At 41.8% G+C, this 12,131-nt stretch overlaps 1 protein-coding gene and 1 long non-coding RNA gene across 2 annotated transcripts in view; one reads left to right on the top strand and one right to left on the bottom strand.

Moving 5' to 3' along the window:
- Window positions 1-589, bottom strand: part of USP12 (ubiquitin specific peptidase 12) — a 40,088-nt gene extending 39,499 nt beyond the window's left edge. The window contains exon 1 of the mRNA XM_075742122.1: window positions 264-589. Coding sequence (XP_075598237.1) covers window positions 264-311 — 48 coding nt within the window. The 5' untranslated portion in view covers window positions 312-589. The remainder of the gene's footprint in view (window positions 1-263) is intronic.
- Window positions 590-859: 270 nt separating this feature from the next.
- On the top strand, window positions 860-7,372 carry LOC142599916 (uncharacterized). The gene is made up of 3 exons (XR_012833383.1): window positions 860-963; window positions 1,308-1,531; window positions 2,123-7,372. It is a non-coding gene; the product is annotated as an uncharacterized LOC142599916 (long non-coding RNA).
- The last annotated feature ends 4,759 nt before the right edge of the window (window positions 7,373-12,131 follow it).

Genomic DNA, 12,131 nt, shown 5'->3' with positions numbered 1-12,131 from the left:
ACCCTAATCCCATTAGCGTCCGCATCAAGGTTGAGTCTCCCAAAGCCGATTAACCCCGCACCGCTTCCGATCCCCACCCACGGCAGCGCTCCCGCTCCCTGGCCGGGGACGCCTCCCCACCACCCACCGCCGGGGCGCTGCGCAAACCCAGCCTCCGCCGCAGCCCGCCCCTCGCACGCCTCCCCGCAGCCCCTTCCCCTTCCCCACCCCCGGGGAGCCCGCAGGACAGGAGAGGGCAGCCCCGGCCCCGGCCCCTCACTCACCATGGTACAGATGGAGGCGATTTTGGAGACTGTCATTAGGATTTCCATCCGCCCAGCGCCATCTTCCGCCCAATCACAGCGCCGAGCCAAGCGGAGCCGGGCTGGGCCGGGCGGGAGTAGGAGGAGAAGGGAAGGCAGGCGACGGGGGCAGCCCTCACCGCCCCCGCCAGCGCCCGCCGCGGGGCTCACGCAGCCCCGACGGCCCCGACGGCCGGGCGCGCGGCTCCCAGCCGGCGCCACAGAGCCTCGTTCCCCCTAGCTCCGCGCGCGGCTACCACCGCGCGAGCCCGTCCCGTCCCGCCCCGCCCGTCCCCGCCTCCCGCCGGGCCCTAGCGCCGCCGGGTCACCGGCCGGCTCCCTCCCGCCCCTCAGCTTCGGCACCGCCTGGCGCCCCGCTACCCGCGCCCCGCCCCCCTGCCAGCTCCTCTCCGGGCCTGGCTCCACCACCCTGCCGCCTCCCGCGGCGCCGGGCGCCGCCAAACGCGCATGCGCGGCACGGAGGGGGCGGGGCGGGGGCGCGCGCAGGGCCGTGTGAAGGGGCGGGGTTTCGGCCGCCTCATCCCGGCCGTCGCGCCGCGGCATGGTGGTGTGTGGGGTGTCACTCGGTGTTAGGGCTTTCCTTGGCCGCTCTCAGTGCTCGGGCTTTCCTTTTTAATTCCTTCTGTGGCCCGGGAGTTGAAATCTAACGGGCGGTCGCTGGGTGAGCGCTGGCAGCCGAAGAGTTGGGGGGGAATTAATGGATGTTTCCATAATGCAAGTGCTGAGCTGCTTCCAGGGAAAGAGCTCCCCTGTGGCCTGGAGAGGTGAGGAGAGTGAGTAGGTGTAACTCACAGCCAAATGATACGAGCAAATTAAAAGATAGAACTAAGGAAACTTTTAATTGCTCTAATGCTAAACTAACTTTGAAGTGACTTTTGATGTATCAACAGCAGTTGTCAAAGTTGTTCCTCTCGGGTCCCTTCCAGGAAGAGGGGGATGTGGAGAGGCATGTGCCTATGAATTCCTCTCTTCTTTCCTTTTTTTTTTTTTTTGCTCTATTTCTAGATTACTGGCTCTTTGGTTTCTGTGAGTCTGGGATTTGCATGCCCCAGCCTCAGACATCTAGGAAAATACAGCTGATCTGTAGAGTAATCATTTATATCAACTACTTGAGGTGTCTACTTGGGAATGAGATGATTCATCTAGATGCGCCTGTTTGCAGATTATAGTGGAAGTGTGGATGACTTGTTCGAGATGTTGATGTCTGCATTAAAGAAGCATAAAGCTAGGTAAGATAATAGAATCATAGAATCATTTATGTTGGAAAAGACCCTTAAAATCATTGAGTCCAACTGTTAACCTAGCACTGCCAAGTCCACCACTAAACCATGTCCCTAAGCACCACATCTATGTGTCTTAAATACCTCCAGGGGTGGTGACTCAACCACTTCCCTGGGCAGCCTCTTGCAGTGCTTGACATTGATGTCCTGTCTTGTCTTTTTTCATATATGGGAAACATCTAGCAGATCAAGATGCATTATTATTAAGAATAATATCTATGTGCATAAGGCCTGGATTATAAGTGCATCCTTTCACTGTAAAAAAGATATATAAAACATTAAATCATTATACTTTTGATGATCTTCAGAAGTAAAGATTCTTTAGCAATGAAATGAATGGTAATAGTGAATTTTCCTCCAGCTGAAACATAAAGAATATAACTTTAGAAAGTCTTGTAACTGAAGTTTATTGCAACCTGAAACATCCTTAAGCAATTCTTTTATATAATATCTGTGGTCTAGAAGTGTATATTTCAAAAGTACAGTATTTGAGAAAACGAATGCATTTTGGATGACTACATTCAGAAACTGTTGCCACAGAAACCATGGGGGAGGACAGCATCAGGAGAATGAGAAAGAATAGAAACAAAAGAAGTGGATTGGCCATTTATGTGCAAAAAAAGTGAGAACGGATATTTGGCTGGCTAGAAGTGTCAAACCTTCAGATATCCAGCAGTTCATCTACTGAAATACAACATTATGAGATCCATCTGTAATACGATTCCTTACAGTGTTAATCAGACATGCTACAAGAGATAACTCCTGTATAATCCAGAGTGGACGAAGTCTTCAAAAAAAATGACATGAATAAAATAGGACAGCATGCTGTCTCCCTGAAGCAAAAACACAAAAAGCAATTGCACTATTGCAGAAGCTGGTAAGATTATCTGGGAGACAATTCAGTTTGGAACCAATTATGTGGCATGAAGTGGAACCATACAGGCCATAGAAAACTGCAGGAATCTTGAAAGGCACTCAAATGGAAAGTTGGAGATTGCCTTGAAGTTTCTTCCTACCCATAAATTAGAGAAAGAAGGCAAAACGTACTTGGTGTGAAGTGCTCTTTCTGTCTGTAGTTCCAAGGGAAAATTTAGACATTGTGGAGTATTGGACCACATTTCGAAAAGAGCGGGGGATGTATGGCTATGCTGGCCTGCATCTGACAGGCGTGGGCTAATCGTGGCTTGAGACTAAGCAGAGCAGCTGAGAAGTTGTTAAATTAGTAACATACAGAGACTGGTTTTTTTATTTGAATGCTATGTAAACTGAGGTGCTGTGTTACAAACAAACTGAACTCATGCCACATAGAATGAGGGGAAATACAGAAACACTTTCTATACTATTGCCAGTAAAATGAGATAAAATATGAGAAAACAAGTAAGAGAATTGGAAATTATCACTTAATTGTCATCATCAAGCCCCTGGCGTGATTGGAATTATTCATAAATTAAGTATTCCAGCTATTTGACCAGCTAAGGAAAAACAGGGTGAGTAGACCAGCCTTGTGCATGTGTCTGTGCACGCTTGAGGAGACAAAGCACTGAAAGCAGTTACAAAGTCACTGTAATGCATATAGATCAGTATGGCAACCAACCCTGTCTGAGACGAGATACCAGTCACAATTTGTGTCACTGGGGAGAGACGAGATCCACCTGACAAAATGCAACAAGAGCATCTTTGCCAACTGGGCAGCCAGCCTGCTGAGGAGAACTTTAACTGGGAACAAGGAAGTCTCTTGATCACAGACCCTGGGTTTTTGGGGAATTTCAGTGTGCTTGACATCCGCTACAAGCACTGCACATCAGAATGCAAGCAATAAAGGAGATTTCTGAAAGGCATCAAGGATAACTTCTCAATACTGGCTGGGCCAACCAGGGGTGATTCACAGCTGGATCTGCTCTTCATTAGCAAGGAAGAACTGGGGGATGTGGTAATCAATGGCTTGGTTATCAAAGCCTGGGCTGTAGTGACTGAGTAGTGGAGTTCGTGTTCGTGATCCTGTGGGGGCTGAGGAAAGAGAGCAGTAGATGACAGACCCTGGTTTCAGGGGAACAGACCAGTTTATTCAAGAAACTGGTAGGTGGGATCCACTGAACAGCAGCTCTGAAGGGTAAACTTGCTTAGAAGAGCTGGCAGGAGAGCACAAGCATCCTAATACTGAGAAAAACAAATAAATGTATTAGTATTTTCAGCAATAAGAAAGCAAAACTGATGTGCTGTGAAGAGAAAAAGAGTGGCTCAATAGGAAATTAAATTAAGGCTGGGGTTATCATAAGATCTGTATTGTTTGGTAAATTCATCCCATTCAGATACAGCATGTTTTAATACAGGCACAAGTAGAATTACAGTGATACAGTGAGCAGGTCATGTCTGCAGAGATGGCTGTGTTGTGGAGAACAGTGACTGAAAAGAAGAGTTGACAGTGTCTAAACCAGCAAAAAGTCATTTCCAGTCCAATGCTGTGGTATAATCAAATAATGGAATCCTTGACCATATAACCAGAGATGTGGCAAATAGGAGGAGATGTTATTTTCTTTCTACGTATGGCACTAGGGAGATTTTTGTGATAATACTGCGCTAGCCTCTGGTATCCTTGTCAAAAGAATGCAGAGAAATTATTTGAGGCTGGAGAAAAATTTTTTCATGGAGAGACTTAAAGAGCACAATCTGTTAGGCTTATCAAAAAGAAAACTGGAAGGTGGCTACAGTGATCTTTAATCTTGCATAGTGAGAGGCGTAACAAGAAAAAATAACTATAAGCCTGAAATCAAACAAATTCAAATTAGAAATTACATACATTTTTTTTAACAGTGGAGGACATTAATGGTTGGAATATGCTGCCAAGAAAAATGGCACATCCAGTATGTCCTAAGGGCTTCAGTTAAAGAATGGATGTTTTTCTCACAGAAGTACGTTAGTTGAACAGATAGAATTCATTTCCCTGCCCTGAATGTCTCTCAGAGCATGTACTTCTTGTTATTACATAGTATTTGAATTACCCTAACACCTAGAAACACAAGTCAGTGGCCAGAGCCCTTTGCCCCTTTAGTCACCACATAAGACATTAAGAGAAAGCCCCATTCTATCTTCTGAACTTATACTCCAAATGTACAGAGGCAGCAATAGACACAGAGAAGCAAAGAGAAAATATAGCAAGTGTAAACTGCTGCTGTTCATCCCGTGTCTCTCCTTGTTTCATAATTTTGTGGTTTGGCAGGAGCCCAGCTTACTCTGGGGTGTGTGAGTAGGTTGGCTTTAGAAATTGAAGAGTAGGCATGGTACAGGTATGTTTGTGCTTGCATCATCTATCCGTGACTACAGATGGTTTTGCTGAGTCTGGGGCATGTCAGGTTTTTACTAAGGTTGCTGACAACAGAATTGGTCCCATAAATCTATTTACCTGCTCCGCTAACCAGTCAAACCACCAACTGGTTGGCCTGTTGCTGCAGTATCTGAATGCAGACATACCACATCTGTTGTTGGACTGGTATACAATATGATGGCAAGATCACAGCAAAATAGGACTGTTGGATAATTCAGATTGGACGGGACCTCTAGAGGTCTCTAGTCCAAACTTCCACTCATAGCAGTCAGATCTGAGGTCAGAACAGGTTGGTTTGTGTATATATACCTCTTGTTCTGGAAACTCTTAAATTTGGATCCAGGCATAATAGCAGGGGGGTTGGTCCTTGCAAGAAAACCATCTGAATTCACCATCTGTATTTTTACTGACACATAGCCCAGTGAGGTCATCCACCATTCTCATGATATATTAACCTGCCTTGCTGTGGAAATGCACTTTACTTTGTGGGCAAGGGGCGTTGCAGGATTTGTGCTATGAGATAATAGAGAGTAAGACATAAAAGAAATTTTCCCCAACTTGTATTTCATAATTCCAAGAAAACCAGAAGCTGCATCAAATTACACAGAACTGGAATCTTAACACATTATGTGAGTGAAATTGGATCCTTCTGGGGAACAGAAGAGATAAACAGGAAATATATTTGGAAAGTCATGTTATATCAAACCATTTTGTACTGACTGACAGGTAGTTAAACATCTATATTAGTAGATTAATCTTTGTAAATTATGTTGATGGTACATTTTCAGAAAATATAACTATTTTCCTAACAGTTGTATGTGTTCTCTGGGAGCTGTGATGATGGGGTGATGGTAGCCTAACTGGATATGGGAGGATCTCAGCAAGTAGTTAAAGAAGTGACACATTTTATTCATAGGTTCAAAAGAATAAATTCAGTGTTCGTTGTAATCATAAGCAAGACATTAATAAATTATTATCACAGGGAACTATACAAACTATAAAAAGTATGATACTGTAATTGTACAATAGATAAATATTACTTTATTCCTTAGTACTTTTCATCAGTAAATCTCAGAATATTTTACAGAGAGGTGTGACAAATATTATTATTAATAATAATAATATTATACCAAATCTATAAACAGAATAAATTAGGTGAGAGTTCTCTGACAGGGTAAAATTTGCTCATGATGATTTTTCCCTTGCACTCATTTCTGAAGACCAAAGCTTTCCTCAGTAAGGGTGTTGGGTTTTGCTGGTTTGTGTTTTGGTGTTTGGTGGGTTTTTTTAAGCAGAGGGTAATACTTGTTTCTTGCAGAGTTCACACATGGGGATATTTTGATACTTCTATTTTCACAGCTCAGCTGATACTGGGCGTCTCGCCATATATATATAGCTGGCAAACAATTAACCTGGTATTACACAAAGGATTACTAGCATCTGAAAAGTTAAATGAGAAAGTAAAAAAAATTGTGCTACTAAACTGAATACAAATTACTACCAACAGCACTTAAAATATACATCAGTTAAGAGAGATGTCCAGTAAGACTGTAAAATAAAAGAATTTAGTTGTGTTGAAAATAACAGTAGATTTCTAAACTGTTATCACTGGTGGGTCTTTAGACTCCTAAAAGCAGATGGAATTCTAACTGAAAATAAAGTTACAGTTCTTAGAAAAAGAGTCTGTTTATAAAATGGTCACTCTTTTGAAAGATGTCATTGTGTTCTGCAAGAGAAATGTGTATAGTTTGGGTCTCAGTGATCTCAATATGAAAGGACATGAGGTAGGCACAAAAACAATAACTGTGTGCTTTGTGACATTGTTCTGAACAGAATCTTTTGGAGAAATAGGGCCACAAGTATATTTAGAAATAAGGTTGTTTAATATTGTAATGAAATACTTTCAATAATAGAAACTCCTCTTAAAAAATTAATGGCTTTGATCCTTGACACAGACAGTGGGGAAACCATTGTCTCAGTAACCCCAGTTTCTCCTTAGTTTGAAAACCTCAGGAGTCAGTGACAGTGCTCTAACACTAACTTGGAAAATCCATTGCTAGAGGTGAGAAGTACAAGATGCTTCTTCGTTCTCTGTGTTCTCTACCAGAATACCAAGCAAAGCTTCCCGCTGTAGTCAGCAAGATAGTATTTTTCTGATCTTCACAGTAGTTCTCCAAAAGCAAGGTTAGCTGTCATGTAATAACAACAGTGACGCACAATGTGACAACAGGCAGCCTCCAGGTGAAGAGTCTTCATATCATTAGTCTCTCCCACTAATCAGTTCTCTACAGTACCAAGATACCAAGGAAGCTGAGGAGGAATATATAAAACAGCATGCAGATAGCAACACAGTGGAAAAAATTATCAATAAGAGGTAGAAAAAATACTGGAAACAGCTTTGTGGAGATAATAAAATTGCTACAGAGTATTTACTGTTAATAGCCTGTGTTTTTCATGATACTAATGGGTGGTTAATTATTTGTGTTTTAAGTGAAACATAATCCACAGTTAGCAATATTTTGTGCTTCCGCTGATCTAAAGCTATTGTTCAAGTGCACGTTGCAATCAGTTCTCAAACAATGCTCTCTTTGTCAGCAATACAGAAGTAAAATGATTTTGATTTCTTCTCTTGGAAGATTTATACCCTGGAAAACCCACAGTTTCCCTCTGTATTTGCAGATGGTCAGTTAAATAGTCCCATCTGGTTATACTTGTTTTTCTCTGGTTATACTTATTTTTTTTCTAAAAAAACCCCCAACAACTCAAAACAAACATCTAACCACAGGTTATTGCATGAGCAGCAGAACTAATACAGCTCAATTTCATATGGATTTGTGCCCTCTGTCTTTATAGTGCAGTAACCCAGGCATCACCTCTTTGTCCTGTATGGCCTCATTTCCTGCTCTCATTTCCCCTGCAATTTCATTTCCCCTTCTTCCCCTGCAGCACTTCTTGCCATTTGCCCTGTGTTTGTTTTTCCCTTTTTTGCCCTTTCACTTGCACCACCTCGCCCCCTTGGATAAGCTGTGGCTGCCTTGGAGCGGCACGTATGCTAACTAGCTCACATTACTATTTTGCATATCTATGAAGGACTCCACAGCATTTCACAAATATTAATGAATCGATCCTTAACAATAACCCTGCTCCATAAATATGCACTATTATTCCTACTATACATATGGGAAAGCCAGTCTAGTTTATCCTTGGTTGGTTGTAGCTTGGTCAGGTTAATCCTTTGTTAATTCTTCATCTCGCTTCTCCTTGACTGACCATTAATTTGTCTTTTCTGGCTGTAGTGTTTGTTCAGAGCAGCTGTTGTCTCATTGACAGGGGTTGTAAGAGCGTAGCCAACTCTCATTATTTTATTGCAAGCCTTGTGATATGTGATAGTTCCCTTGCAACCACTGTTCCCAGGTTCAGGTGATGAAGATTACTTGAGAAATTCACTTTTTGCTTATTCTAACATGTTTCTGGCTCAATCAGCTAGAAAACTGAAAAATGTGATGGCAGGACTGAAAATGTTCAAAATAGGGTGAAAAATAAAAGCATATGTATTTTTAAAAATACAACCATTTTAAAGCATCTATACCTTGTGATATCATGGGGTCTGTCTCAGGTTCATCATTTAAGATACCGGTATGTGTAAGACTGCAGAAGCTAAAGACCATTTCCCATTTTGGAAGGGAGGCTGGCCTGCAAAAAGCAAAGCACTCAGTGAAGGCTGACATTTTCTGACCACAAATTCAAACTCTGCTAAAGCACCTAGGAAATAATATGTAATTGGAACTATAATCACATGTGAAGTGCTTTAATGCAGAGAACAGTATGCTTTTTATTCCTGTAGCTTCTGTATTTGACTCTTCTTTCCTTTTCTTTCAAGAAGAGGCTATGAAGGCAGGACAGGATTTTCTTTTAGCATCCAGAAGATATGTAGAACTAGAGTAAAACAATAATCTTTACTGAAAAATTGTTACAATCTGCTCAGTACTTGAATTTGCAATAATTCTGGTTACTTCATGCATTATTAAAAAGAGCATTTTGTAGCACTATTAAAATAATCAACATGTTATTTTGTCTTTATGTACTCATACAGAAAAAAAAGTACTTTGGCATAGTTTGAAGATGAATTTAAATTTGTGCTTACTGGAATTCAGCAAACACTAAGTAGAAAACATTCATTTACTTGAAATAAAACTAGCAGTATTTTATATAGCCCTTTCCTTCCAGCAAGGTTCTTTGCTGTTTCATAAGCAATTAAAAACAATGATGTTAATGGATCTGATTAGAACAATTAATGAGAAATACAAATGGCTACCTCAGATACCAATATGCTAATACAATGCCTTCAAGTATTTACAGAATAGAGAATGATTCCACCCACATTTTTACTTTACACTGTTGCATCCATCAGGCATGTTGCCCTTTTAAACTACAGCACCTGATGTTGAGAAGTTGGAGTTTTGGACTCAAAACGATCAATGGCACTTATGGAGGCCTTTAGTCCAATCCCCTGCTCAAAGCAGGTCTAGCTTGATCAGGTTTCTCAGGGCCATGTCGAGTTTTACAAAGCTCCAAGGATGTAAATTCCACCATCTCCCTGAGCAACCTGGTTGAGTTTTTGACCACCTTTACATTATAAACATTTTCATTATCTTGAGTCAGAAATTTCCCATGTTCTAACTTCTGTCCCTTGGCTCTTGTTCTTCTACTGAGAGGTGTCTGTCTCCGTCTTCTCTGCACCCTCCCACGAGATAGCAGAAGAGAGGTACAAGATTTCCTACTCCTCTGCCAGTTGAGCAAAGCCAGCTCTTTCAGCTTCCTCCACGTATGTGCCTGTGCTTCTGCCCTGTGACCATCTTGGTGGCCATCCGCTGGGCTTGCTCCAGTATGTCCATGTCTCTTGTGTCCTGGGGAGCCCAGAACAGGGCACGTAGTCCAGATGTTGTCTCACAGGTGCTGAACGGAGAGGAAGAATCCCTTGCCCTGCTGGGATTTATTACCTCTTGCTAATACAGTCCTGGATGTAGTTGACTTTGCAGCAAGGTCATATTGCTGTTGTCCACCAGGACCGTCAGGTCCTTTTCAGCAAAGCCCCTTTCCACACAGCCAGCCCTCAGCCTGTCCTGTTGCATGGGGCTGTTCCAAGCCAGAAACTCTGTGTTTGCCTGCCCAGAACTTCCAGGTCCCAGTCAGCCCATTTCTCCAGCCTGTCTCAGTCCCTCCCAATAGCAGCCTTGCCCTCCCGTGATTTGACTGCTCCCAACAATTAGGTATCATCTGCAAACTCACCTGAGAGTTAGCAGCAAAAAGATTGTTTTGTAATATAGTTCTAGTGAGATGTCATCAGTTCAAACTCTGTGCCATCATAATAAACTGTTCTTGTAGGTGATACTTTCCATCAGGTATTACATTTCGCCAGCAGAGCTCATATTCAGATCTACGTAAAGCTAAATCTCTTTGCCCTCCAAAGTTAAGCCTGTCTTGAAAAACCAATTGGCATAGGTTGAGCTTCTGTTAAAATTATACTTTATAGTGAATAAAATAGTCACATGCTAGATATCAGATAAGGAAATGGTAAACTAAGCCTGGCCCTTGCCAGTCTGCATTTTTTCCTAGTGTATTTGTTTCGTTTTGGCCTTTGTATTTTAAAGTGATAAAAGGCCCATTCTCTCCTGTTTATTCCTTATAGACAAAAATGCTTTAAAGACACTGAAAGTTTTGCCTGAGCAAAATCATCAATATACAAGAACTGACTTTGTGACACCGAAATCATCGAGAGGCCTGCTGTTGCATGAGTGTGAAATGAAAAAAATTGTCTCCTAGTTCCCGGCCAGCAGGTTAAGGACAAGCACTGAAACATTTACAGCCAAGAAAAAAAAAAATAATTCAACCCTAGGAGCTTCATGTTTTGCAGATTGTAATTCAGTAATAACAGGAAGTATCTCAGAAATAATTGGTGCACAGTAAGTAAGCTAACTGGGACTGTTGTGTACAAATATGATCACTGATATTCAAGAGGGATGTGTGGGAATGGGAGCAAATGCACAGAGCCTGCTATGTGTCTGGAGTCTCCAAAATCCTGGATTATTTAGCTTAGTAAAACGAAAGTGTAAAGGGGATATCATTCTTCTGTGTAAATAGTGACAGAGGAAGAAAAAGGGCAAATGTTGTTCTTCCAGCTAGAAGTACACGTAAGATCAGACATAAACGAACAGAAAATAGCAGTGTGTTCCTAATCATTAAGTCAGTTATTTCTTAAACTGTAGTTAATAGCTCCCAAGAGGGCTAGCGAAGGGCTTAAGGGGAATTGAGAAATACCAGATTTTTTAAAATATATTTTAACATTAATTCTACACTTATATTCAATACATTATCAAAAGAAAATTCCCACAAAAATCCTCACATTATGCAGATTTACTGCTGGCAGCAGCAAAGTTCCTCCATGACAGAGGAGCAAAAAGTATCTGTAATTACCAGCTGTGCCAGCCAACAAGTGGCTAACCTAGTCAAAACAACTAAATATACAGCGGAGCTGATGCTGACAGTATGAGGAGTTGCTTGTTCCTGGCTAGATGGGTTGGACTCGGGGAGGATACACAGAGACAGATGACCTCAAAAAAGTAGTATCACTTACAAGAAGTTTGAGAAAACACTGCATTAATGAAAACAGTTTCCTGTGTAACCAGTCTGTCAGTAAGGGAGGAAAGGGACATTCATTGCTTTTGAAATGAGGTTTGATAAATCTGAAGTTTGATAAATGGATTACATTATTTGCTACCTGTGAGAAGCCAGTCACAGTTACACAACAGGGTCCTTGCAAGTTCCTGATGATTACTGTATGGTCAATAACAAGTATTCACTGATGTACAGATACAAGTAGAATGCCATGTTATTCAAATAAGCAGCTGAATGACAGAATTTGTTCAATATTTCAGATTTTATGTGGCAGTCAAGATAGTGATTGAAAAAAGGCCATTTGTTTGGCTTCACTATCAATCTACCTGCATCTAGTAACATTTTGAATTAGCAGTTAAAGTATAAGTAACATGAGTGTAATGAAAACTTTCACCCATGTGTGACGTGCTGGACCTCATCACAATTCTTGGTCTATATAGTTTTTGCCTTTTCATTTCTCTCAAAGGCACGCTGTCATTATTTTCCATTCCTCTCACCATGAAACGCCTCACTGGCAATGCAGCTCAGCACAGCCACCTGTACTGGCACTTT

Source organism: Balearica regulorum, chromosome 1 (assembly GCF_011004875.1).
Source record: "Balearica regulorum gibbericeps isolate bBalReg1 chromosome 1, bBalReg1.pri, whole genome shotgun sequence".
Lineage (NCBI taxonomy): Eukaryota > Metazoa > Chordata > Aves > Gruiformes > Gruidae > Balearica > Balearica regulorum.
This window is presented reverse-complemented; position numbering and strand designations above follow the sequence as displayed.